The sequence below is a fragment of the Alosa sapidissima genome, chromosome 16, assembly GCF_018492685.1.
Source record: "Alosa sapidissima isolate fAloSap1 chromosome 16, fAloSap1.pri, whole genome shotgun sequence".
Taxonomy (NCBI): Eukaryota; Metazoa; Chordata; class Actinopteri; order Clupeiformes; family Clupeidae; genus Alosa; species Alosa sapidissima.
Window position 1 is genome coordinate 23,854,515 of NC_055972.1, and position 27,920 is coordinate 23,882,434.

General features: G+C 41.2%; 1 protein-coding gene and 1 long non-coding RNA gene across 2 annotated transcripts; one reads left to right on the forward strand and one right to left on the reverse strand.

Moving 5' to 3' along the window:
* Positions 1–3,682: 3,682 nt before the first annotated feature.
* Positions 3,683–9,685, forward strand: LOC121684936. Its single transcript, XR_006023217.1, has 5 exons — positions 3,683–3,840; positions 5,452–5,584; positions 7,512–7,729; positions 7,844–8,047; positions 8,763–9,685. It is a non-coding gene; the product is annotated as an uncharacterized LOC121684936 (long non-coding RNA).
* A 4,878-nt stretch (positions 9,686–14,563) lies between these two features.
* fam83b (family with sequence similarity 83 member B) lies at positions 14,564–27,613 on the reverse strand. Its single transcript, XM_042065065.1, has 5 exons — positions 27,403–27,613; positions 24,261–24,754; positions 20,191–20,355; positions 17,352–17,476; positions 14,564–16,944 (listed from the first exon to the last, which is right to left on the reverse strand). Exons 2-5 carry the CDS (start codon positions 24,708–24,710, stop codon positions 14,856–14,858), a joined length of 2,829 nt encoding a protein of 942 aa, XP_041920999.1. The 5' UTR covers positions 24,711–24,754; positions 27,403–27,613; the 3' UTR covers positions 14,564–14,855.
* Between the last annotated feature and the right edge of the window lie 307 nt (positions 27,614–27,920).

The following is a 27,920-nucleotide window of genomic DNA, read 5'->3' on the forward strand; positions in this document are numbered from 1 at the left end:
GACTGAGGAGATGCTGAGAGCAGGCTATAGGTTGTCAGTCATTGCACATTCACTTTGACACTTGGGGGTTTCAGATGGGAACATCTGCAGGCCTTTCCACAGGTTCAATTCAATGCTCTGTCAAGAGATTCTGTTGGTAAGGTTGAAAATACTTAACTCAACCACAGGGAATTCTTAAGATACAACACCCCCCCCCCCCCCCCCCCCCCTCCCACACACACACACACACTTGTACTTTTATTCCACATCCATGCTTTCTCCCTTTCAGTTATTATGACTTCAATGTCTTATAAACTTTCCTCTCATGTATGTGTTAAATGACTCCCTTTTTATTTGATTGCAGTTTGAGTCTAACCAGAAGTGCAAAAAAGCAGAAAAGTGCAATGTGATATACAAAGTATAGACAGGTGGTGCATAGCCAGAAGGACAAGATAGTGCAGTGTAGACATGTAGTATACAGTTGGTTTACAGAAGGTGGTTTACAGTAATATAAATTAAATATAAACATGTGCAGTCTATTAGCAGTAATCTTATAAGAGCAGAATAAATATTCCTATATGATCAATGTATGAATAACATGTACAGATATGTGCAGTGTAGTAGCAGTAACATTATAAGAGCCACTGACACACCTCAGACAGAAGTGCTAGAAGGGAGACCAAAATGTTTCCAATAAATACAGTAGGAGCAGCTTTAATGCTGACTGCTTTTCACTTACCAGACAACATTGACTGTTTAAAAGTATGTGCATCTTGTTACTTTAGGCTGCACACGTGTCGCTATTTACTATAGCTATTTTTACTCGCGCATACACAGCATGTTGTCTGCTTCGGCTATATAAACATAAAGATGTTCACAGGCCTCTGGTTTGTAAGTCAACAGCACACAAATCACAAAATTAATCATGAAACAGTGAAAATGTTCTAAGTTACTGCATGAGGGTGTGCAAATCATGACACATTCCAGAACGTTTTTTTAATTATTATTTGTTTTTAATCTATATTGTATATTGTAGGCCTACCTTGCCTGTGCCTGTTGAGGTGTCCACGACCATGACAACCTTGACAGGGACAACAAGGAAGCGGACATCCCCATGGTTTTCACTCTGACATGCACCATTGAATGTGACCTTACATAAAGAGATGTGTGCCTCTCCTAATAATGTCCAGTGAATTCAGTTAGGTACAGTACAGTTGTAGAAGCATGTCAATGACCATTGATAGAAGTAGGATGCACCAGAACTCAACGACAAGTGTCATTTTTTTTTATAAATGTACAAAACACTCCAAACACTTGCTTTTTTTGTGGGGTGTTGGAGTATTGTGTGTAGATTGATGAGAAACAAAATGTAATCCATTTTAAGATGAGTCTGAAACATTACATAATGAAATGTGGAAAAAGTGAAGCACTGTGAATACTTTCCGTATGCACTGTAAGCATCATCTCATCTCATCATCTGTCCTTACTGAAAGTATATTGCACAGGCCCGGCTCTACGGGGGGCTAGGCCCACCTTGTCATGTGGCTGAGCTGGCTGAGGAAAGGGAGAGAATCAATTTGTTATTATTACACATCAAGGCCATAATCATGATATCAACATTGGGTGGGGGAGACCAAATCTGTCAAAATCACCAAATCTGCCAAATCACATCAATTAGGGTATTCCAAACTTTTGACGGTCATAGGCATGGACAGATTATGGCCCCTGGGCACAGATGGAAAAAGGCCCCCAACCCCAGTTAAGGGGGGTCCGGGGCGGGGCCCCAGAAGATTTTTTAAAATGACCCTTTAAATTATGATTTCTGGTGAGTTTTTGTGGAAAGAGAAGAGAAGAGTGGAGAAAAAGCAAATTCACACAGAGGCTTGGGTTTCAGGGCCCCCTGAGCTCTTGGTCCCAGTTCCAGTTCTAATTCATTCAGTAATCCATTCATGGACATACACCTGTGGTATGACTCCATTTGTCTCCAAAATGTATGTTGTGTGTACCATGTGAATAGACTGTTTTTATGGAATTATGTTATGAATTATGAAAACTGTAATATTTGCAATGACTGGTGTATTTGACATGTGTGCTGTTTGAGGCATTTACTTCAAACGAACAATGTGCATGCCTGTGGGACAATGGCTGGGGTGATTTGTGTAATGGACATGATTGTGGACACCTGTGGGAAATGGGAAGCTATCAGGCATTGGTTGATTAACCGATTGCTTCCACCTGTGCAATGGGGATATTAGGTGAACGTGTGTGAGGTGAGGGGAGACCCACGGAAGGCGGACAGCACAACGAGCCGGGCAGCACAACGAGCCGGGGATGACAAGCTGACAGAGAGTCCACCTGCAACGCACGCTAAGTATCCCATTAGGGAAGGTTATTCTTCTGTACTCTGTTCACGCTCTGTGCATAGGGCACCAAGGGACAGCGGGGGCACCAAATTTTAGCCAATAAATAGCCTTACTGCAAACTGATTTTTAATCTTCTTCGACAATGTTTACAAAGTCAAAATGCACAAACAGCATGTTACATAAGGATGATATATTTCGGGTTCTCTCTCAATTTCCATTAAGATCTAACTTGAACATTATGCTACTCCATTTAATTGGGAACGCATCTGAGCGTGCGAGAGGGAGAGAGAGAGAGCTGGCTTGTCATTGTTGATAATTGATATCTCCTTTTTAATATGAGGAACTTCAGGACATCATGATGGCAACAAACGAAGCTGGATGAGAATGCAGTTACCCGTTTCCCTAGCCTACACTGTAAAAAATGACCGTGAAATGTACATAAAAACTATGTGAAATCCCTACAGAAAAGTATTGTAAACCCAAAAACATATATTTTTTGTTTAACTCACAGTGAACTTTTGTAAACTATTAAACAGAATATTTTTTTATATTTACAACAATAACATGTGATTATAATCAAATTTATTTGTTAAAACTACATATATTGCTATCAAAAACTGAAAAATACTGTAATACTCATAACAAAATAATTGTGTTAATTTGACATGTAAATATTGTAAAAATTATACTTTTAGTCAGTTGTTTTTAAAAATACAAACAATATATGTAAGCCACTTTACACGTTTATGCTGTACTTTTGATATGATTGATGAATGATGCAAATTGAGGTAATAAAAATGTTTTCACAAAATATATCTAAAAATATAGGCCACAATTAGCCTATAATAACATTGTTTTTTATAATTTAGGCTATTTGTAGCATATTGTGTAGTGTGTTTGTAAGAAATTAATTTTTGAGCATTGTGTCATTATCACAGGCTAAACAACCAAACATGCCTTCACTAACATTTGTTTATGATTTATTTGTAGCCTATAGCCTACTGTATTTATAGAGTGTGTGTGTAATGAATTAAAATTATTGATATATGCAAAGTAAACCTCTGTTCAGTCCTAACCATCATTTTGTATGTTTTTAGTCTTTAGATTTTAATGTGATACTTAGCCTAGGCCTACTAATTTGAGCACATTGTCACAGGTTAAACAGTGCCTCCTTAGCCACAGACTTGTAGGCCTTGTACTCTCATTGTGCACTGTGTCCGCCTAATTTTGAATTTCATAGTGAGCAACTGAAGCTCCTCTCTGAATGGATAATGACGTGAGGACGTGAGGGCGGGAGAAGCACGAGCTCCTTGTTCAAGGCTGCAGCTGACGTCATTAACGAGCGAGCTAGAGCGGCGCTTGCTGGAGAGAAAACAGGAGCAGGGCAAAAGTCTTCGGACCACGTCTTTGACATTTGAATTTTTTAGGATAAATCCACGATTTTAACACACGTTTTTTGGAGGGTCTACTGCTGTTCAGAAAAAGAACAATTGGCACGGTAAGCTTCACATTTAGCCTACTTTTTTCGAGAACAAGTGTGCTGAAAGCACATGGTGTAAACTAGCACCAGTTGATATTTAAGATCAGTAACGTTAGCTACTAGCTAGCTAGCTTGATTAAAGTGTGATAACTTAGTAGTTCAGCTAAAAAGCACAGACAATCACTTCAAATCCTAAAAATGATCACCTGCGTTTTTTGTAAAAAGAAATTGTATACATTAAGAGGCTATGTACTACATTGCAGAGTGCATAGAAATGAGCCACGTTGTCTTTTCAAATGTGTGGGCGCCAACTGTAGTCAAACATTTACGACTTACTCAGCTTTCAAGGGCCATTTTTATCGTGTGCACAATCAAAGTCAAAGTCAATGTACCTGCATCGCAAACTGCTCCTACAGCCGTTGTTGCGGATTTGAAATGTGCAGTTTCATTATGTGTCCGCCATTTTCACACTGTGAAAGAGCTAGTGTCTCACTTAAATGATCATATCGGAGAGGGCAGGTCTGTGTCGTGTCCAGTAAGTGGTTGTAAGCATGTGTTTACAAAAAAGTCATCATTTACTTCTCACATGTGTAGGAAGCATAAAGCATGCTCCCCTGATAGTATTGATGACATGTACAGGGAAACTCGTCCTCAGCCCCCAGATGTCATTGCCAGTACAGATGATTTAGAAAACACACATGAAGCCATGCCAACATCTAGTGCGGCCAGTGATATGCCAGAGAATGATAGTCAGTCTTATCTCAGAAACATGTGTCTCTTTTACCTTAAACTGCAAGGACAGCTGCTTATTCCTGCCTCTACTATACAAACTATTGTTGAGGAAATGCAAAATGTGCACGAGTTAGGTCAAGCCTACACAATAACTAAAGTATGTTCTTTATTAAAAAATGAGATGAGCCTATCTGATGAAGCAGTCACTAAAATCTGTGACTGCATTAAAGAGGCAGATTTGTTCTCTGCCTGTCATCAGGGACACTTAAGAACAACATACTTCAGAAATCAGACATTCGCAAAGATGTTTAAATACACAGAACCCCAGAAAGTGGCATTGGGAATGGATGAAAACATGACACAAAAATGTGCTTACTACATACCAGTGGCAGAAACTCTAAAGAGCTTTTTACAGTCACATTTAGGGAGGAATGCACAGTCACAACAGTTTGGCGATCCTGATGCAGAGGTTTTTACAGATTTATATGATGGACAAAATTTCAAATGTCACCAGTTCTTTAATGAAAACCCTGAAAGCCTCAAACTGATTTTGTACCAAGATTCATTTGAAATTGTGAATCCCCTGGGTTCTGCGAAAAAGACACACAAAGTTCTTGCAGTCTATCTTTCATTAGCAAATTTACCCATTCATTTGCGTTCAAATACTGATAATATGTTTTTAGTCTTGTTGTGTGTTGAGAATGACCTTAAGCGTTTTGGAATAGCCAAAGTTTTCTCAGAGTTGTTGGCAGATCTGAAATCCTTGGAGACAGACGGAATAAATGTAGATGGAGAAACAGTAAAAGGGGGTCTTTACTGCATTGCTGGGGATAACTTGGGTTCTCATTGCATAGGTGGGTTTACAGAGAACTTCAGCCGCTCTCAATATTTTTGCAGGTACTGTGAAATCTCAAGAAGTGAGTTTGAGGCTGATCCGAATGCCTGTGGTCCTCCACGCACCCCAGAGACATATGACGCAGCGGTTGCTGATCTCCAGGCTGACAACATCCAAGGCGTCAGAGGAATAAAGGTAAACTCTATCTTTAACACCCTTGAGTCTTTTCACGTATGCCAGCCTGGTCTCCCGCCTTGTTTAGGTCATGACCTCTTTGAAGGAGTCATGTCATATGATCTAGCACTGTACTTAAAGAACATTATAAAAAAGAAAAAATGGTTCACATACTCACTCTTAAACAGGCGCATCAAACAGTTTAGGTACAAAGGATCTGAAGCACTCACAAAGCCATGTGCTGTCAAGCCTGACGGAGCCAAGTTATCAGGGCAAGCCATTCAAAACTGGAACCTTTTGAGATTGCTACCAGTTTTGATCGGTGACAAAGTGCAAAACCGTGAGGATGAAGTATGGCAGTTAGCTCTCCAGCTAAAAGACATTGTGGAACTTATTTGTGCTCAGAACATTTCCTTGTCACAGATAGCATATCTTGACAACTTGATCCAAGAATATTTGGAGTTAAGAAAGATGTTTCCTGAAATTCAACTTAAACTGTTGTTGAAATTTGGTCCATTGATAAGGCTGTGGACGCTAAGGTTTGAAAGTAAACACAGCTATTTTAAAAGATGTGCCAGACACTTGAAAAACTTCAAAAACATTTGTCTAACTTTGTCAGAGCGTCATCAGATGTATCAGGCATATCTTTTAGCTGGGCAAGAATGCAGTAAACTACTGCAAGTGAAGGACAGCTGTGCGTTTTATCTCAACCTCTACAGTGACACTATTAAACATGCAGTCAGGGAGTTGGCCATTTCAGAAAGCAATACCACAGACATTCAGTACAAGGGCACTGCATATAAAAAAGGACAGTTTCTTGTGTACAGAAATGATGAGTATATGGAGTTTGGTGAACTTCTACTCATCTTGATTCAAAATGACACATCTGTGTATGTTTTGATGGATATCCACAAAGGCATCTTCCCCTCAGAATACCATCTGTATTCTGTGACGAAGGACAGTCTTGGGTTGCAGTGTATGAACATTAATGACCTGCCCAATTTCTATCCTTTGGTATCATACATTCTTGATGGATACCAGGTCATTCCATTAAAACACAGCATTGTGGCAAAATAAAGTCCAATTAAAGGACAATTCCGGTGCAAAATGAACCTAGGGGTTAATAACACATGTGTACCGAGTTCGTCCGTTCTCTGGGATATGTTTTCATGCTAATCGAATGTGACCAGTTTTACCACAAACCGCTAATAAGTGTTTAACACTGGTCTTCGGGGCACACGCAAAGTAAAAAGAAATCGCTATTTCTATACCACTGACAAGGCTCAAAATAGCAAATAGACTTCAATGATAGCATAATGGGGGGCCCTATATGTAAACCGAAGCATTGAGAACTTTGTAAGTGTACAGACAGTTTAATAAAAAGATCGGTTATGTTTCTAAACTTTCACGTATACAAGCGGGCGACATCTTGGAAAAACAGTCACGTGACCGTTCAGCTTGCGTTGCTCCAGTCCAGCATCGTGCAACGTGACTTGTTTTCCCAAGATGGAGCCAGCCTGAATACGTGAGCGGTATGGTTTCTAAACTATCTTTTTAATAAACTGTCTGTACACTTACAAAGTTCTCAAAGCTTTGGTTTACATGTAGGGCCCCTCATTATGTTACCGTGGAAGTGTGATGCTATTTTGAGCCTTGTCAGTGGTATAGAAATAGCGATTTCTTTTTACTTTGCGTGTGCCCTGAAGACCAGCATTAAATGCTTATTAGCGGTTTGTTGTAAAACTGGTCACATTCGATTAGCATGAAAACATATCCCAGAGAATAGACTAATTCGGTACACATGTGTTATTAACCCCTAGGTTCATTTTGCGCCGGAATTGTCCTTTAAAGTTCACTTAATTCTCACTGTAAATAGTTTGACATTAATATAAGTGTTACTAATATATGTATGTATATTTTCCTGTTCTGTTTGGCATTTCTTCTTCAGTGGAAATATGGGTGACTCAGAGCGAACCTTCCTAGATGTTGCCATTATGGAAGCCCTACCAGAACTTCCAGCGGTGAACAAAAACATCCTGGAGGAGCACTTACAGTCCATTGGAGTCGAGACCTCTGAGGATCTACGCTTTGTAACAGAGGCAGATTTAATGACCGGACTAAGACCTGTGCAAGCCAGAAAGCTTATTTCTATTTGGAAACAGAAATGTGAGTAAAAACACCACATAACACACAACCATTCAAAATCCAAAGCAGACATGGACATTGTGTAATACAGTGTACAGTGTGATTCATTATCTTATTTTTTTTTGTCATTTAAAGACCAAACTCCCGAGAACAGCTCAGGACAGCTATCATCTGTGGAATCGCTGTCATCGCTCTCTCTTTCACCCAGAAGTTCAACGTCAACCCGGGCATGTCATTTCGCCGCTACAAAATGCTATTTTTATACCTCTTCTACAGTTCCAAACAACATTACACTTTTGGCTTTCGGTTTGGCTTTAGGGACCCTCTACTCACTACCACGTAAGTGTAATGTTTGGAACTGTAGAAGAGGTATAAAAATAGCGTTTTGTAGCGGCGAAATGACATGCCCGGGTCACTTCCAGGCTAACGAGTTTTGACTAAAAACGGTAAAATCGAACTTTCTCAAAACACATCCAAATGACATGATTTTGATGTCAACTCAATGTTTGTACTCCCAATCATCTGTAAATTGATCTAAAGTGCATTTTACTCCAGATAATTCCTTTAAAGGAACATGCCACAGTTTTATACAATGGGTTTATTCAAAAATCCCTAATTACATCTTGTGTCCTCCGTCTTCACGAGTTCAAATGGCAATGCAGATTAAGAGGAGGTGATCTCCTGGGCAGGTATTGACTTGGGACTATATTGGGGCAAAGCACAGGTGAAGCACTGCTACTTGGGCGCAGAGATATCATGCTACACATAAGTACTTTTCTCGCTACAGCAAGGACAATCTCTGCGTCCAAGTAGCAGTGCTTCCCAATTTCATAAAACGGTGGAGTGTTCCTTTAACTAAGGCCGGGACTCAAGACTGAGAGTCAGACCCAGACTAAGAGCCGGACTCAAGCTGACTCTCGGCCTCGCCTCTTGGTGTGGCCTGAGTCTCGGTCTTGGTCTGGCTCTTGAGTCTCGGCCAGGCTCGGACCCGGATTCAGACTTTTTTTTTTTTTTACTGATCAATTAAAATGCTTAATATGCTTTTATTCTACAGGTGTTTTTTCTTGATAAACCCAGAAAAAGGAACCAAAGTAGAGAACAAAAACTCCAAGCGTCATCTCAACTTGAACCCTCGCGTCCTCACCCTGATACAGGAACTCTCTGATCACGAGTGGTGTGCCTAAATATGGACTCTTTCTGTGGACTCTGACTGTTTGTTTGAGAAGAGGTACTGTTAGTCTTTGCTATGTTTAAATCCATGATTTGTATTATGGTAATTAAGGCACAATATGTAAGTTTTATTTTAAAGTCTTCAAGGTGCACTATGTAACTTCTGGTAGAGGGTCTGCCATCTTCTTGTTTCATGAAGATCTTATACTTTGCAGGAATGTTCCAAAGTATGGTATAAAACTTATTTACCTTTCATTTATTCAATTAGAGCTGTTTTTATTGCAAAAAATACCTTAACAAACTGTGAGGGGGCTCACCTCTCCACAGATCTGATCTGTAATTTGGCCTGTTGGCATCACCTGATTGTCTCCATGGAGATATAGTTTTATGCCATACTGTGGAACATTCCAGACAGGGAGAGTGTGGTGTTGTTGTTATGCACCTGGCACTTAAACTTTGTGTGACAGAAATATGTTCAGATTTAAAGAGGTTAATGTCCAGATTTAGTGAGGCTTGTCTTCTGGATTATTTCAACTTGGATTCAGTCAAGGTTAAAAGAACCATTACATGTAGGTTCTTTGCATGTTGTTTGTATACGTTGAAAAGAAAACACATCCAACTGTTTTATGGCGTACTGTGGAACATTCCAGACAGGGAGAGTGTGGGCTGTTGTTGTGCGCCTGGCACTTAAAGGAGAATTCCGGTGTGATATTGACCTAAAGTGTATCGAAACATGATACCGAGTGTGAACGTATGTCTCATAGCCCATCTCGGCTTGTTCCCTGCACTCCAAAATCTGGCGCTAGTTAGCCGATGCTACCAACAACTTTTTCAGTAGTGGTGCTTCGGCATCGGGCTAGCCATGCAAATAAATCACTGTTTTACACCCATTTACGAGGCTCAATGTATCTCCACACTTCATTGGTAGACTTCCGAGGGCCCTGACATTTAAAACGAGACATTGAGAACTTTGAAAAAGCACTGGTAGTTTACTTACAAGACGATTTATACAGACAGTATCTTCACGAAGTTTAGCGTTTGCAGCCATCTTGAATTTAGTCACGATAAGTCGAGCAACGAGTAAGAATGAACAGGTATGATAAGGGATCAGATTCCAAAAATAATTCAGTGGAAATGCATGGATTCCAGTTGCTGCTACTGGAAGAAACTGGAATCCATGCATTTCCACTGAATTATTTTTGGAATCTGATCCCTTATCATACCTGTTCATTCTTACTCGTTGCTCGACTTATCGTGACTAAATTCAAGATGGCTGCAAACGTTAAACTTCGTGAAGATACTGTCTGTATAAATCGTCTTGTAAGTAAACTACCAGTGCTTTTTCAAAGTTCTCAATGTCTCGTTTTAAATGTCAGGGCCCTAGGAAGTCTACCAATGAAGTGTGGAGATACATTGAGCCTCGTAAATGGGTGTAAAACAGTGATTTATTTGCATGGCTAGCCCGATGCCGAAGCACCACTACTGAAAAAGTTGTTGGTAGCATCGGCTAACTAGCACCAGATTTTGGAGTGCAGGGGACAAGTCGAGATGGGCTATGAGACATACGTTCACACTCGGTATCATGTTTCAATACACTTTAGGTCAATATCACACCGGAATTCTCCTTTAAATATAATATATATATTCATAAACAAACCATTCACTCCAACTCCTCGGGCAGGTAGACCAGCTAATTAGTGATATCACCCTTACTGCACATAGTCAATAACCTTCATAGTAGGCTAAAACTTCAGGTAATTAGTCATCTGAAAATCTTCTTACCAGCTGCATTAAAACATGTTTAAAAAAACAGATTGCTTCATGTGGGTTTTTTTTTATATTCTACGTCAGGTGACATTGAGTGTAATGTGTCATTCGAAGATGACTAAAACCTAATTATCAAGAACAGTCCTGCCAGCCCTATAATGAGCCATTAAGGACACGCCAGAATTGCCATCTTAAGGATCCTCACACACAAGTGGCCATGAGATTTATAAACTCATTCTGCATTCCCCTCGCATACAGTATTTCCAGTTCATGTTAAGCGATTCATTTTGCTATCCACAGAACTCCTTCTCACATCCTTGTGCTACGCATCCAACATGACTTTGTGCTACTTGACATTTCACAATCACAGCCCAGTTTCACAACGTCTACAATAATTTCCATTTAAATCCTGACAAGTCCTAACATTATTGGTCGCTCCTCCTGCCCAGAAAAATACTGCAATGCAAGCTGTTACTGAAGAGCATGCAAACACATTCAAGGCTGACAATGCCATATTAATAACAATAACATGCTGAAAAAGACGCAGCATCCACAAGAAACCACCACAAAGAAAACATGTCCACGCAAGCTGCCTCCTTGCCCGGATGCGAAACAGATGTGAGCCAGATCTGCCATTTGGAAACCCTCTGCACTTTAGTTTTTTCTGCTGGAAAAGGAGATTGGTGTGGAGGTTTCTGCAGCCTTCCCTGCCCCTTTGTTGTGCTAAATATTTACATTCCCCTTAGAGAAAAATAACTGCACTACTTCAAGTGGCAAAACTGTGGTTTGTAAGTATCTTTCTATGACTGCCAATTGCATTCAAGGTTTCTTAAGTAACAAGTGATGACAACCTTTTTTCATGCCCTGAATCTGTGTGTGTGTGTGTGTGTGTGTATTTTTCATCCATCCCTCTGCATGCTACATGAACCCCTCCAACATCTGGAGTCAGTAGCCCACATCATGAACAGCTGTAGCTCTCTTAAAGGGCTGTATACCGCCAGACTTGACAGACTTGTGGACCTCATAGTTGCTCAGATCCCACGCACAGAGGAATAGCAGATCTATAAACACACCACTGTCCACTCTGAATGGTTTAATTCACCTGCAAACACCTTCTCTGGAATTGCAAACACACCGGAAATTATCTCCATTTGTCAGAATGGCAAAAAGATTAAAATATTTAAAAGTGTCATGTGCTTTTGATCTATTTATGGAGGACTCATATACTGTATAAAAACAATTAAATACCAGCCTTTGATTTCTGCCATTGAGAATCTAGGATACCAATGCCAGCTCAATGTGTTAGTGTTTGGTAGCCTACTGTAGGTCATGTACATAGGTTGGTGGTCCATGGACTATGCATTGGGAGACTATATAAAACTAAGGCCAAGCAGCTAGCAAAGTACTGTTCCATATCAGTAGTTATAGGAAGCATGTTTATTTGGAAGAGACAATGTTTCCTATACCCTTGAACCAAGGCCGTAGTAATGATGTCAACATTGGGGGGACCAAATCTGTGGTGGGGTCTTGACCCAAAATGCCCGTGGGGGGGGGGGGGGTATTGTTAAGGGATATTGTTGACAGGCCTACCGCACCGCAGTGGAAGCTTTTGATAGTGCACGTCACTAACGAAAAACGCAGGGGTGTACTCGCTCTGGAACCATCACTAGGTTACTAGGTTAATATGTGTACTGTGTGTGTGTCTGTGTGTGTGTATATGACATCAGTCACAGCACAGACAAAAGGTTTTTTAATCGATTTCTCCATAATACTGTTATGTTCTCTGTTTTTTAATCGATTTCTTCATTTTATGTAGTTATGAGTTTGTAGTTACTGGTCACTTCAAACAGTCAAAGACTGTTACCTATTCATGAGACATGACTCAACATTAATAACAAACCTTTAATGAATGTGGAAGACCGAACGACGACAACTTGTCAAAATAAAAGTCCAACCATCTCAAAGCAGCATTGCTGTTTTTCTCTCCAGCCTTTGTAAATATTTCATGAATATCTTATGAAGTCTACATCGAATGTCACTTTATTTTAAGTTGTGAAGTATTCGTAATCACTGAGTTTAACACTGGGAGGTAAACTAGCCTACATTCAGCTGACCCATATTTGTTAACCTGGAATGGTTGGACAATGGACATTCCCAGTAGCAAATGATGAGAATTTATCTGCAAAGGTTACATCAAAACAAATATTTTTTTATGAGTCAGATGTGACGTGATCAGGTAAGAAGTTTGGAACAAAAACGGTAATGCTGCTTTGCGATTGTTGGACTTTTATTTTGACAAGTCTCTTCCACATTCATGAAAGGTTTTGTATGAATGTTGAGTGATGTCTCATGAAACAGTCATGAATGCTTAATGTGCAGTTTATGACAGCTGCTATGAATGTGTTATGAACTCACCCGTCAAGTAAACTGTTACCAAATATATATATATATATTTTTTTTTAATGTAAGTTAATACATGTGTTGTTCCACTTCATTTTAACATAATAATGAAGAAAAAAAAGTCTTACCTTGAAAAATTTGGTAGATGTGACTCCACAAAATATGGCTGAAATAGCGTAAATTAATGTATTAAATCGTGTATGATGAGAAGGTGTGGCCCTTGATATTACAGGGGTACTGAGCAAATATTTTGTGCTTAGCATGTAGTATTCAAGTGGTAGATATGGCTCCATATGTTTAACTTCAAAATAGTGTGCTCTACCAAACGGAGCAGGCAGTTAAAAGGTGCCATGTGTAATGTCCGCCAAAAAATCAATCCATACAGTACTTCACATTCCATAAAAGATGGGGGCAGTATACCTCCAGAAAGTGAGTTGGTCTACCCTAGAGTAACAACCGAGAAACGTGTATTGCAGTTTGGCTGGCGGTTATGTTGCCCGCATACCGCCTCCAATGGCCGAAACTGGTATTATGACACCTGTCGGGCTGTGGCTAGTAATTTAGCATGCTAATTCAGGTTGATATCAATGCAGCACTATACCTTGTCATTTTTTTTAATGACATCACCCTTATTTCTTTTCATTCTTTTGATGCGTGTAGCTAATTTTTTGGATATTTTTACCTCAATTCTTACACATGGCACCTTTAAAGGGATATACATACGCTTCTCTCAAAAGAGAAGGCCTGTACCCCTGTTTTGGGTACTTCAATTGACATTTTTTTCTGTTTTTATTAGAGACTCTTGAAAAGTTTTTTCCTTTTTTATTCTTTGGTCAACCTTTTATTATGTTGATACAGCCAACATAAATTGCACCAGCCACTTGTGAGAGCGGAATTAACCCACAAGTAACCTCCAATTAACCCATGCACCAACATCCAATCCACAGCCCTATAAATAACATTCTGCCATTGTTAATACAGTATATCATTGGATGGTCATGTATGATATAATTACGTCTTTGTAACATAGGTTCACTAATGACCTGAGGTATAGAGCCATTCAGTAGACTGGAGTGGTTCCTTTTTAGTGATAATGGCACTTAGATATTCCGGTCTGTAAGGAAAGAACACTTCTATGGAAATGATAGCTTCAGCGAAAGTTCTACTAGGAAGACTCGTAGTGTAGCCTTTACTCCTCCCATGCTTTCATGGAACCAATCTCAGCTTTGCGTATTTTTCGGGAAAGCCTGCAATCTGATCATTCACTCATTCAATCAGCGCTAGCCTATAGGAATTCAGTGGGCTCTTTAAATATGTTCCACCTAACACTGCTTCTGCTTCTCAGTACGCCGACTTTGACGTCCCCTCCACCTCCCCTCCAGCCACCACTGCCAGCAGTCCACGTCCATCGGGCACGGTCTGCCTACCACATCATCTTCTTTCAGCCACCGCCACCAGTTGGTCCCCGTCTCATTGTGGGGGGGTAGGCTCCCCGCCCCTGCCTTCATCCATCGGCAGGAGACGAGATCCGCTCATCGCTGGACAGATCCGAGACGGGGCCTACGCCAAAGACTGTTACCTATTCAGGACTCTTTATCTTGCTTGTATCCAAGCCATTCCTTTACTAATTAAATGGTTAACTGATTCTATACTGTCTACTGAGTCTTTCTGGTAGAACAGAGAACACCAACAACTATTGCACTCTCATCAAAAAGAGCTGGGAGACCCGACAAGCAAAGAAAATGTTCAAGTATAACACATCAGCATTTAACAATGCCCCCGACCACCCACCCACACCATCACAGCCTGTTTATGTCTTTTTATGGATTAAATTGCCAACTCGCTGGAACAGGCGTCCCAGTTTATTGTCATGGCTGGAGTGAGTATTATGGTCTGAGTAGTTTGTCCGGTCAGTATGGTCCTTTTTGGTTGCGGTCAAACCCCTGTGTCGATCATTGGCTTGGTTGCTTGCGCTTGTTTCATTTCGCTGACTGTAGCCTGCTGGCGCCTTGTAGCCTGTTGGTGCGTTAGAGGACTCGAAGCGCCGTCTGTTCTCTCCATACTGATCCCAGCGGCGGGGCTCTCTGGCGGTGGCACTTGACCTCACGCTCGGGGCACTAGATTGCTGGCTTGGTGGTCTTTGCACATTGTCATCTGAGCTCTGGTCGATGCCCTCTGTGCTGAAACGGGGTGCCGATGATTTGCCCATGTTGTTCAGGATGTCTCTGTCGTGGAGTTTGCTGTGAGACCTCCAGCAGCCGGACCCCCCTGTGAACATTGCTGACCCAGCTGTGTCATCAATACTGACCTGCTGGTCGTCTTCAGAGACTATGGTGTCAGAGCTGCCTCCCGCTGCTTTAGGGAGCAGTCTGAACTTGCTCTTGGGAGAGCCCTCTTTCTTATCTGCTATGTTGAGGAGCGATTTGATTTTCCTGGAGCTCTTTTTAAGGAACTGCGGTGAGCCGATGCCACTGGGCTTGGCTCTTTCTTGCTTTCTGTCTCGCAGTGCCAGCAGGGTGGCGGAGGAGGTCCTGGAAGGGGCCTCTGTCCACGTAGACTCGGACAAAGCTTTGCTCTGGGCAGACCCGTTGAAATCGCAATGTGAGACAGATCTTTGATCCTCACTCAGCCTGCTAACCCTGCTTGCCACGTTTTCTCTAGCAGTGCTTCGCTCCTCATGCACTCTCCTCAGAGAACCAAACATAGGGCTGGTCATTTCTCTGTGTCCAGCATATGTGTTGGACTTTGGATCAGCCACACTGTGCCTCTTCAATTCATTTTCCTGCTGGGCATCCAGGTCCTGGCGTGCCATTCTCCCTCTCACTCTACCTAGAGTGACGCAAGAATGTAAATAGTCTCTCTCCAAAGTGTTACCAGTCCCAGGGTGCTTCGGCTCATCGAGTATTTGCAGACTGCGTCTTTTCAGGTTGAAATCACTGTGCATTGCTCTGTAGTCCACTGGTTCATTATGATTCCACGAGGGGATTGGCTGTGTGTATTTACTGGGTGCCAAGACACTCTGGTCCCTGTATCGTATGGAACTTGAAGAGGCATCTGTGTAACCGTTTTCTATTTGTTCAGGAATGACTGACTTTAAAACAATTGAAGACCTCAGGCGAGAGTGCAGATGCAAAGAAGGCCTATTCTCAGGTAAGTCATATTGGTCCAGGTATTCATGGTTCTCCATGACGGCGGCATCACTGTTATTTAGGTAGGACTCGACCCTCCAATCACGCATGAATGACTTGGACACCTGCTCTAAACTGGGCATATTCTGCTGCATGTTCATTAATTGTTTTCCACCGCCGTGGTAAGACTGGCGTATGTTGGTGCCGCGGTGGACCTGGTCCATCGGTGGTGCGTGATGCGGGTCGTTGTAACCACCAGGGAGGTGTCTCACGTGACCACCGTAACCTTTACTGTTCGCTGCCACATTCCAGTTGCTGGCTCCATGTCTCATGTAGGAAGGAGTGTAGGTGCCCTCCTGTCTTTCTCCAGCGTAGCTGTGCCTTTTCAGGAAACTCATGGCGTCCATCGTTGATGTATCAACAGCCTGGGGATTATGCATCTTTCGCTCGTGACCGAACGGCTCATGATTGGGCGGTTGTTCCCCGATGCCTGCCATGTGGCTCCCAAAGCCTCTCCTCTCGCAGGCTTGCCTGTAGACGGTGTTGAGGGTGTGACGCAGTTGGTGCTTCCTCTCAAAGGACTGTGGCCCGCAGGTCTCCACTTTGCCACCCAGGCTCTTCCCATTCACCAGGCTGTCGAGAGGCGCCAGCTCCGGAGGGACAATGGAGCGAGCATAGAGAGTTCGAAACTCCTCATCGTACGATGCCACCAGATGGCCAGTTATGACCTGAACCATGCTCAGGTTGATCTTCTCATAGGACCACATCAAGCTGAATGATAACAAGGAGATCATAAAAGTTAGTGATTTTTCATGTAGCCCAACAGCAAACTGAAAACACATAAGATATATATGGGCAGTCTGGTAGAAATTAATAACAATTATTATGAAATTAAAAGATATGCTTGGTTTGCCTGAGGCATGAAGCTTATTTTTCATACTTCCTGTAAAATCTTTTTTTTTCTTCCTTCTAGCTAAGTTTTGGTTGAACTGTTACAGTCAATAATTCCTATGAATTAAGTCTTGAAGGAAGTAAAAGCAATGACTAAATTATTTACCAAGCATTATAAAAACGTAATCTACAGCACATGTAGTGCTTCTAAAGAAGAAGTACTTCCTGTTAAAATTGTACAGAAAAGAGGAGCAACTAATCAGGTAGTGTGTGTGTGTCATCCTTACCTGTAGGATCCAAAAAACACAGTCCTGCAGTCTACCAACAGAAACCTCTGTTCCATGCTCCCATGAAACGTTGCCCCTGTGCGACAGAGATAGTCTTGTCCTTTTACAGTTCTGACCCGCATGTTCTGTGGAAAGAGAAGACACAGAGGTATTGTTTCATGGAAATTAAATGGCTCCTATCTCTATGCTTCAAAGCTGTTAGCATGGCATACCCAAACATAAGGGTGAAGGACTGAGTTTGCATATAGCAGCATGGTAATATTGTATCATGGCATTCTCTTCTAAGAACTGGACCCCTTAATGTGTATGTTTAAGGACACTCTCATTCAACCAAGAAAAAGTGATCTGTAGTTCAGGGGAGTTTTCCAAGAAACTCCCATCTGCATTCAGAGCATTTACAGAATATCACATTGTCACACAACCATGCACTGCATCAACCAAAAATATGATTTTGTTGTGATGTCATTTGACAATTTGTTGTGCTTTAGTTTAGGTGGAATTTTCTTCGGAGTTCCGAGAAACTCCCAACAGCATTCGGGGCAGAGTATCAGATTGGCACAACCATGCACATCATTAACCAAAGGATGTTGGGCGATGGCAACCGGTGGCATCACATGGCACACAGTGTTAATTAATTAAACAAGAATAAATAGTTAATTTGCCTTTAATTGTTGTTTTGACTCCTCTACTTTGGTTTGAGTATGTCAGGGGGTGGCAAAGCATCTGTGTACCTTCAGAAACTGAACAGTTCTAAAAATACATTTTCAAAAAGTTGCTTTCACATTATTTTAAGGCTTTATATCTATTCATACTTTGCTCTGTCTGCTACTATGGTGAGCACAGAACACTGTCAAAATACTGGCCTGCCCCTACTATCATAGTATTTCTTGGTTTCATAACCATAAAGTAATTATTTCCGGGCGCACTGTAACATGATTGTGGAGGAAATCATAATTGCTTTTCAGTTCAGTCCTAATTGTTATTCTTAAGGTACAGTTAGGTTAGTGAATACCAACACCTTGAATCTTGAAGGCCTTCTACACTTCAGCGGTTGAGAGTGTTCTAACTGGTAGCATCATCACCTGGTATGGGAACTCCACAGTTAGAGATTGTAGTACTCTCCAGAGAGTAGTGCTGTCAGCTGAATGTACTATAAGAACTTAACTCCCTGCTCTACAAGATATCTATTCCAGAAGAGTACTCCTAAGAGCCCAAAAGATTCTGTAGGACTCTTCTCATCCTAACAATGGATTATTCCTACCGCTGAAATCAAGAAGACGCCTATGTAGTCACAAAGCCAGAACTGAGAGACTCAGGAGAAGTTTTTATCCCCAGGCCATCCAAACTCTGAACTCCGAACCCCCCCACACACACACACACCTATGACTTTTTGCACTTTTACATCCCTCTCCCTATGCTACAGACCTTTTATTTATTTTCTTATTTCATCACACGTCAAAACACACACACACACACACAAACACATATATCTGACTTTCTCCAACTTTTGCACATCTCCATAGAACTTTTTATTTATTATTTTTGATTTCTCCTCCATCTATCTACCCATGTCCTTGATTGCCTAGCCTTTCGCCCCCCCCCCCCCCCCCCCCCACATCCCCAACACACACACAAAAAACACACACACTTACATCATCACTGTCATCACCTCACATACATACATACATACAGTACACTGCTTGCTACAGTAAGCCTCCTCTACATACTTGCTGCACACACACACACCCCCCTACATACACAGCACATTGTCTTCAGGATCTTCTCCAACACACATCCTCTACATACTTACAGCACAATGCCCCCACCTACCCACACACACACTACACACACACACACACAGTCACTGCTCCACTCCCCTCCCGCCCAAACACACATCTTCACTGTCATCACTCACATACATCATACATACAGTACTCTGCTTGCAATAGTAAGTCCCTTCACCATACTTGCAGTACACTGCCCCCCCCTCTCCCCTACATACACAGCACATTATTTCATCAGGAAGCTTCTCCAACACACATCCCCAACATACTTACAGCACACTGCCCCCCCCCCCCCCCCCCCCCCAATACACAGCACATTGTCTCATGACATATTGCACACTGCCCTCTCCCCACATACACAGCACACTATCCCATCGCCCTTGTCATCCCCCCAACACACACACCAAGACCCCTGGCAGTTGGGTTAGCCCCTTGAGCCGTGGATCTGCCCAAGGTTTCTTCCTTAGTAAGGGAGTTTTTCTGTCCCTGTTGGTCTTGGGTGCTCCTTGTTGGTGCAATCCCAATCCTCCCCCACCTTTCTTATGCAGCCCTTGCCACTTAATCTACTAAACCCCTCTTCTACTGCACTCGTCCCCCCCCCCCCCCCCCCCCCCCCATAAATGCACAAATAGGCTGACACCAGACATAATTTCACTACATTTCTTACATCCAGTAACTATATGCATGTGACAATAAACTTCCTTGTATCCTTGTATCCTTCAAATGATAATAGAGTGGTTGGCAGCGGTCCTATTTAGCTTAGGCAAGGACAAGGACAAGGACAACATGGCTCTTACTATTAGGTTTCAAAAGCAAATGGGAGAACTCACAAAATGTGACATTTTCTTGGAGATAGAGGCTGACTTTAACGTGTATTTTTTTCCACAATAAAATTGTAGCATTAACTGGTAGTGGTTTGTCCGTACAAATTAGTAGGAATTCTTGTCAACTGAAATGATAGAATAAAATATATTATGTATTTGTGTGTTTGTGCATGTGTTTGTGTGTGCATTTGTGTGTGTGTGATAAATTAAAAATTGCTTGAAGTCCATTACCGTCAGCTTGGTTATTTGAATGTCTTGACTCTCCGCCATGGTGAGGAAACTTTTGAACTGAGAGTGATCCAGGAGGACATAGACAGAGACTCCTCTAACAGAGGCATCCACTATTTCCCTGAATATATCCACGTCAGTGAAGACATCCATAGCAATGGCAACGACCTGTATGACAAGCAAAGAGGGTCACATCAGTATGTATACAAAACCAATGCTTTTAAACCTCAGCAGGACATGACTAAAGGTGATGTAAGCAGAGCATGTTCTTAAAATGTCGCACTGCAGTGAAATACTTTTTTAAAGAATGTATGAAATGCCATAGCAAAAAAAAAGCAAAAAATTATGTCAAGCTTTTGTGTGATTTGACCAAGGTGATAATCTTGGTGATCAGCCTTAAATCCCTCAAATGTAAGACAGGAAGACCAGCATTCCAGCTCAAGCCCAAATACGCCATGGATTTGTGAGTACAATGAGTATACAGCAAACAACAGTAACCAATAATTGTAACCAATAATGTAACCAGTAATTTACAAAGATATGTTCATGCCCAAAATCATATGTTTGAAAACAAAAACAAAATACACAAACCAACTAAACAGCATTTTTTGGTTGTTTTTTTATTTAACCCTCCTGTTTTTGGTCAACGATACCCGGGACACCGAACCACCGGGGCACATGAAATTTGGTGGGTACGTAGCCCCACTAGACTTTTACGGAAAAATTTTGTTTCGTCCCCGGGGGCCACGTGAATTTTATCTTGACTCGTGGAGCTGCGTGAATTTTATTACAACTTTTCGCCACGATATGGCAGTTTAAGTCCGCTTGATACTGTAAGGCAGGGGTCTCAAACACCCGGCCCGCGGGCCAAATCCCGCGACGAATGACAAAATAATAATGTAATCCGGCCCTTGAGGCTATTAATTGCGACAAACAACGATACTGATTAAAATAGACGATAGATCCAGGTACGGTGACAAATCTCATGTGTAGGCCTACTCTGCTCCACTATGTGCAAGACATCCAGAGCTTGATTCAAACCCAAAATCGCTGCGCAAAGTTTTCAGGAAATACTTGTATTACACGCGAGAAACACAAAGACGTGCATTTGTAATGACGCGGAAGCGATGCAGGCCATAGTGTTGCAGAAATTGAAGCAGAAATTAAGCAGAAATAGCCAGGCCTACACCAATGTTGAAAAACGTTCACGTGTGATGAAGTCTTAGGTAAGCTATGTTATTCACCTATTCTAATTCTGAAGGAGAATATCCTTTTGGAGATTATGATCGATCGTCTATGACAGTGATATTCACGGTGCGTCTGTGAATGGAGGTGCGTGTATACAACGGTGTCCACTAAGCATACCATGCTTGTTTCGACCCTTTGCCCAACATAGCTTGGAGGTTGCAGTGGTAATCGTGATGATAGTGTCCGTAATGGATGTGGTACAGACATCAGGGCTAGTAGAAATAGGGCTCTAAAGAACTACAAAGTCACCCGCAATATGATGCGAACTTCTGGTTACTGCAGATTACCCGCGATAGGAACTGTTTGACCAGAATACTTTATTGTAGGCCTATATTGTAGTAATCTATTACTAAACCACAACATCTTAGGTGTTGGTATACATCTTAGGTGTTTTTCTGTTAATTTGTTATGTGGGTAATATGAAAAAAGGAAAGTAAACCTGCTTACATATGTTCATCCAGTATTTACTGAAAGGCATAATTTGAGGTGCTTGCCATCCAGTGACAAATTAGATGGGTAAATTTACCCCCTTCATAAACTTTTGTTTTACTCAAAGATTTTTACATTTACAGTATAACTTTATCTCTGACCACTTTCAAGCCATGGCCTTTTAAATTTTGATATAAAAATCCAATGGTGTTGCTTTCTTAACCCTGATGCCTAGTTTGCCAGATTTAAAAACGTTATGAGAGGAAATATTTTTATTTGGTGTGAAACACACACACATACCTGTTTTTTATGTTTTTCATTTATTTTATAATTTGTATTAATATTTATTTTATCATTATTTTATTTATAAGCTAAGGTTGCTAGCACAGGTGTCTAAAACTAGATAAAAACACTTGCACTTTCTGTTTGCAGTTTTGTGTGGTATTTGAAAAAAAGAACATTGCATTTTCAGCCGGCCCTCCAATCAGATGACGTTGGCAGAATTGGCCCCCAGCTCATTTGAGTTTGAGACCCCTGCTGTAAGGCGTAAGCCATTGGTTTCCAAAGGAGATTTTATTTGTGTCGCCAGCATAGCCTATTGACAATTTATGTTGTAAAATAGGCCTACCTTATAAGCCTACCTGTAGCTTAGGGAAGCTAACAGCTTTCTATTAGGATCTAGTTTGTTAGTTACAGTTTTGTCATAACTGCCTGATGCATTTTTGCATTTAGAATAGCCAGAGCGTGGATATCTCAATCGGAAAATTAAACAATATCGGGTGCCTATGGACTAGGCTGGGTGAACCCAGCCTGATCTGCCCGTTATTTATTTTTTGATTTCTTAAAAGATTGAGCTTGGTCTGGTGAAAGCCAGACTAGCCATGGACAACAGCTCTTCAACTTTGGCCCGTTAAAATGTGTATGAACAGTCTAGCGACGCATTTCATCAAGGCCCATTTGGACATGTCAGTTACTTGCACCACTGGTTAGATGTAAAACAGCATTTCGTTTCAGACTACTGTTACTTAATTTGTGCATTAACAATAACGTTTCAGACTACTGTTACTTAATTTGTGCATTGACAATAAAGTATTACATGAACTAAAGATGACTAAAATCTTATGTAGAAGAAGAAACATTCACAAAAAATCCATCCATCCAAAAATGACCTTTGTTTTTGATAGCTGTTGAAAACGGCATGGAACTGACAGAGATGCTTTTGTTTATAAATAAATAAATAAATAAATAAATAAATAAGCACCAGTAGGCTACTTTCTGTGCAGCCGCACACACACACTCAGGCATGCCAAACAAGCATACACAAAAGTTTCAAGAGTGGGGGGTGGAGTAAAATATGGAGACAAATTGTCTGAGTGGCGGTCATATTTTGTACCGCTATACGGTACATCTAGTTATTACATACATTGTCAACAAATTAATAATTAAATTTAGCCCAATTTAAAACTCTGTACATTTTGCTACAGATATCTGTTTAACAATGACCCATCAGCTTTTGAGAATATCGCTATTCTGTTACATTTGATTTCCAGAATCCATTCATTGTGTAGGCTTTTCCCCATAACCATTACATAGCATCACTTTTTATAAAGCTACCATACAGTATAAATGAAAGTGTGTATGTAAAACCATATTGTCTAAAATGCTCTATTGTCCAGGTATCATTGCATGCTAGAGTAACAGTATAACGCAAATGTTGTGTATGGAACAGACCGTAAAACAGCAATCATGCAGGCACCTTTGCTTGAAGTTGAGATAATGGTGTGTGATATGAAAATTATGTAGAGGTGCCTTCTATCATCCCACAGTTATGTTGATTAAATCACCCCTCGATTACTGTGACAGTCCAATTATTGCAAATTAAATTGTTCTTTCAGGTTGTTGCTGCCTTCACACCTGTGTCTACCAATGGGAATACCCCTGAAGAGCAAGAGCATGTGTATTCAACAGGGTCATTTGCCACATACGGTGTACAGTATTATGAACATAAATACACCGTATTTACCGAGTTCACTTCCACTGTACTGTATTGTGACTCATGGTAGTTTTCCATCACCGTAGTTGGTCCCTCCCAAACATTTGAAGAATAAGCAGTTGAACAAGATCATGGGCACACACACCCTAGACAACGCCCTAGCCTTGCCCATCATGAGAACAGCACCGGGCTTCCAAAAATATTGTGCACATGCTTGTGGCCCTAATCCAGTAATGAACACAGACATGGGAATGGATAGGCTCTGTCATTTACTAGAGGCTCTGTGAAATTGTGAAAACACTGCTATTTCCACCACTATCGGATAAAACCTTTTATTCACACCTACAGTAAATTAAACACACAAAACAACAACAGCAGAGAGGCCTCCAAGCATGAACATTACCTCCTGCGCGTCCTGGATGTGTTTCCGAATCACCTCCTTTATGGTGGGGCTGCTTTGTCTGGGTGGGTGAAACAGAAGCTCCACCTTGGTCTGGATCCTGTCGTTGACAAAGTTGGGCCAGCCTAGCTCTAGGTTGGGGGTCGCCACATCCGAGTGCGTGGGCCAGTATGTGCCGGACGAGGACTTGCTATCCGGCGAGCCGTCAACCTCCCCCGAGTGGTAGCTCTCTGCGGGTCGCTCCGTGCTGTGGGCGATGAAGAGGAGCTCGGCCTCTGAGAGGAAGGCGCCGACCTTCTCGACCTTGAGGACATCCCGGTAGGCGTCCTGTCCGCCGCTGACGAGGGCGTCGATGGCCAGCCTGTACGCCTCCCGGTAGTGCGGCTGCACATAATCGTCCATCTTAAAGTCATCTTTTAAAGAGGAGAGCTGGGACAGACGAGACTCCAGCATGACTGTGGCAGAAGGCTCCCACACTTTTCAGTAAAGGTAAACACCTGTGAGAAACAAAAAGGTGTTGAAAAACAGTAATCAGTATCAGTCACCAATAACTCATAAAGAAATAATTAAGTATAATTAAGCAATAAGCCCGAAGAGGCCGTAGGTTCCAGTGATTTTAGAGCAGCTAAGGGGTGTTCTTAGGCATGAGGCGGAGCAAAGTGCCTACCCCCCCCAATCCATTGCTTTTCTGAAATGGTTACTACATCCAGCAAGATATCATAAAATAAAGACACAGTAACGAGAAATGTAATGATTTATTCATAGATAATCATTGTTTCGCCAAGAAATATATATGCATATATAATATGGTTGCAAAGCAATGACTCAACGAGACATGGCAACTCAGTATCAATTTGTGGTGCCCCAGTAATACAAAATGTGGTCAAAGTGAAGGGTTGCGTTTTTATAATGGCATCAAACATGAAAAGCAAAGACCATAACTATCCTTTTTAGAACACTGAATTTAAACAAGTTCACTGTAAGAAACTGACTGGCTCAGATACTGGAAGACCGATCAGCTTTGCAGCAGACTGACATGGATGGATGCCCATCTCCTGGTATGACAAGGACAACAGTGTGTGGCATATATTGGCACAATACCGATGGAAACAATGGAAGAGAAATACAATGCCAGTAAATAAACAAGAAATACAAATAGCAGTAAATAAACAACAAATACAAATGCCAGTATGACTTGTATGTCTAAAGTGATGAACGGACCAGACATTGTGCCAAATGTCGGTGCAATGCTGATGAAACCAGCTGAGAAATGCCTACATGTATTTGATTAATCTCAACCACAAATGCATCACAGTGAAACTGCATGTGACAGCCAGAGCAAGTTAAAAGGGAAAGCAAAACAGTAGTTATGACTAAAAATGGCAATGGCAATCTTTTTATGGTGCTTAAATGATGTAATCAGTCTGAAGAATCTCTTTATCATTACCATGCCATGTCAAGGGTCATAGGTTAGAATTGTGATTAATCCTTAATCAGAGGCACAGGTAGACAAAGGCTTTGGGAGAGAACATATGTGCCCTTGACATTGTGATTCTGACTATCTGTGTAGGACAAAGTCAAATAAAATCTATTTTGATCAAAAATGGTCCTGTGTGATATAGACAACGAATATAGCATATCTATCTCGCTGTCTTTCTCTCTCTCTCTCTCTCTCTCTCTCTCTCTCTCTCTCTCTGTCTCACACACACACACACACACACACACACACAGTTTTAAACCTGAGGAGACTGTAGAGAATAGGTAAGCAAAGGGGCATTGTGTCTGGAAACACTTATCTCAGATGACACCCTTTGCCAGAAGGAACACGAGGACTTGTCCAGATTTGTCTGGTGACTGTACCGGGGAGGATACACAGACACTGAAACACTTTCCTGGAAAACCGGTCAGTTTGTGTAACTGGTCTTACAGTGTCTCCGATGAAAAGTGAGGGAAATTAGTTAATGTGCACATGTGGATTAAAGTCTGCAAATGTGTAAAGTATTTTATAAGCTGTGCAACCATGTTACTGAAAATAAAACAGAAACCCGCAATTTTCAGTTCAAAGTGATAAATCTAACGGTGGCTCGTGAGCTTATCTACTTATATGAAGTTTTTTTTTTAAATACTTCTATGACTGACTTGAATGATTCACATCAAAGATAAAGTCGATAAATATACTTTAACGATATTTCTTACCTGCTTATTCTATGAGCTACTAAGTAGCACAAGTTAGTTCAAAAAATCATGTCAGTTTACCTTACCTCTCAGCCTTAGGTAACTGACAATGACTCTAATTCAGTTACTCAATCAGAAACCAACACAATTTGAATTAGATTGACCATTATTAAAGTATTTGTTCAAGTCATTAATGATCCATTGCTGTATGTAGTTGCGGTCAGACAATTATTAGATTAGTCAACTTAGCTCATTTACTGTATGAGGCATATGTTTTTCTTAGCTTGTTGAACATTTACCATTTTACAATAGATATGGTTGGTAGTGCTATGTCTGTGTATGTTTTAAGACATTTTGAAGATCATAGTAGTTTTTTTCAGTCATGACATTTATCAAAAGTATGCCTATGCATATACAATAGCAATTATTCATTATAGGCATACGTCATAGTCAGAGTGTGCACCAACACTTCTCAGTGATCACCACTTCAGAAGCCACTTGTCACAGTGTATATAGACTGGACCAGGAGGATCATTTGCATAGAACATAGACAGCTACAGTGTAAATACAATTACTGGCGTACATCAAAGAATGTGGTTTTAACCTCCCTGACAAGAGACTGTACATGTAGGACACATTTTGTCGGCTTGCTCTAAGGGACTCATCTAACTCTCTTAGCAGATGTCTAATAAGTAGTTTAACTTTTGAAAATATACACTATATTTGGGCATACATATATGAGACCTACAGACTATTCCACCAGACTGTTACTATGGAGTTTCAGTTGAGTTGAAATCTTTCATTGACATGCCAGAACAAGTCAAACATTGTTTACACCTTCAGGCTGTCACAAACTTCAGGTTTACTGTGAGAAAAAGATGGAAACACAGTAAGCAACAGACAGTTCTCTTTTTGATCTCCTTCTCCTCTTTTTCGTTCACACCTGTGGAAGTTTCTGAGTTTCACTTACTGTGACAGCCTGATTAAATCCACCAGCAAACTTCCAAAACACTTCAGAGTAACTCCAGTGGGTTTCAGAGTGCCAACGATTAACTAAGGACAGTGAATCTCCTCATTCATGCCAACTAAACAACATTATCAAGGAGGAGGGAGAAAAAACAAGCGAAAGCAAAGGTGTGCTCACCTGTATGTCTCTGTGAGAAACTAACACCAGGTGAGCATTCGAGTGTTCACATGCAAATAACCGGCTCAAACAACTTCCCCACAGGCCGCAGGCAGCTCAGAACCTGTTTGGCATATTTAGCCACACCTCCTCCTCCTCCCTGGCCCAGAGTAAAGTTCACTTCAGTGGCGACATGGTGTATGGAACTGATTGGTTTTTTTTTAGATTATCCAGAGTGGATGGTGGTAAAGTGCAAAAAAGATCAACAAACAATCAACTTGGGATCGTTAAACACAACACATCAATAATAATACAGTTACTGAAGCTGGTACTGTATCTGCTGAGATAATGGTCGAGTCTGCAGA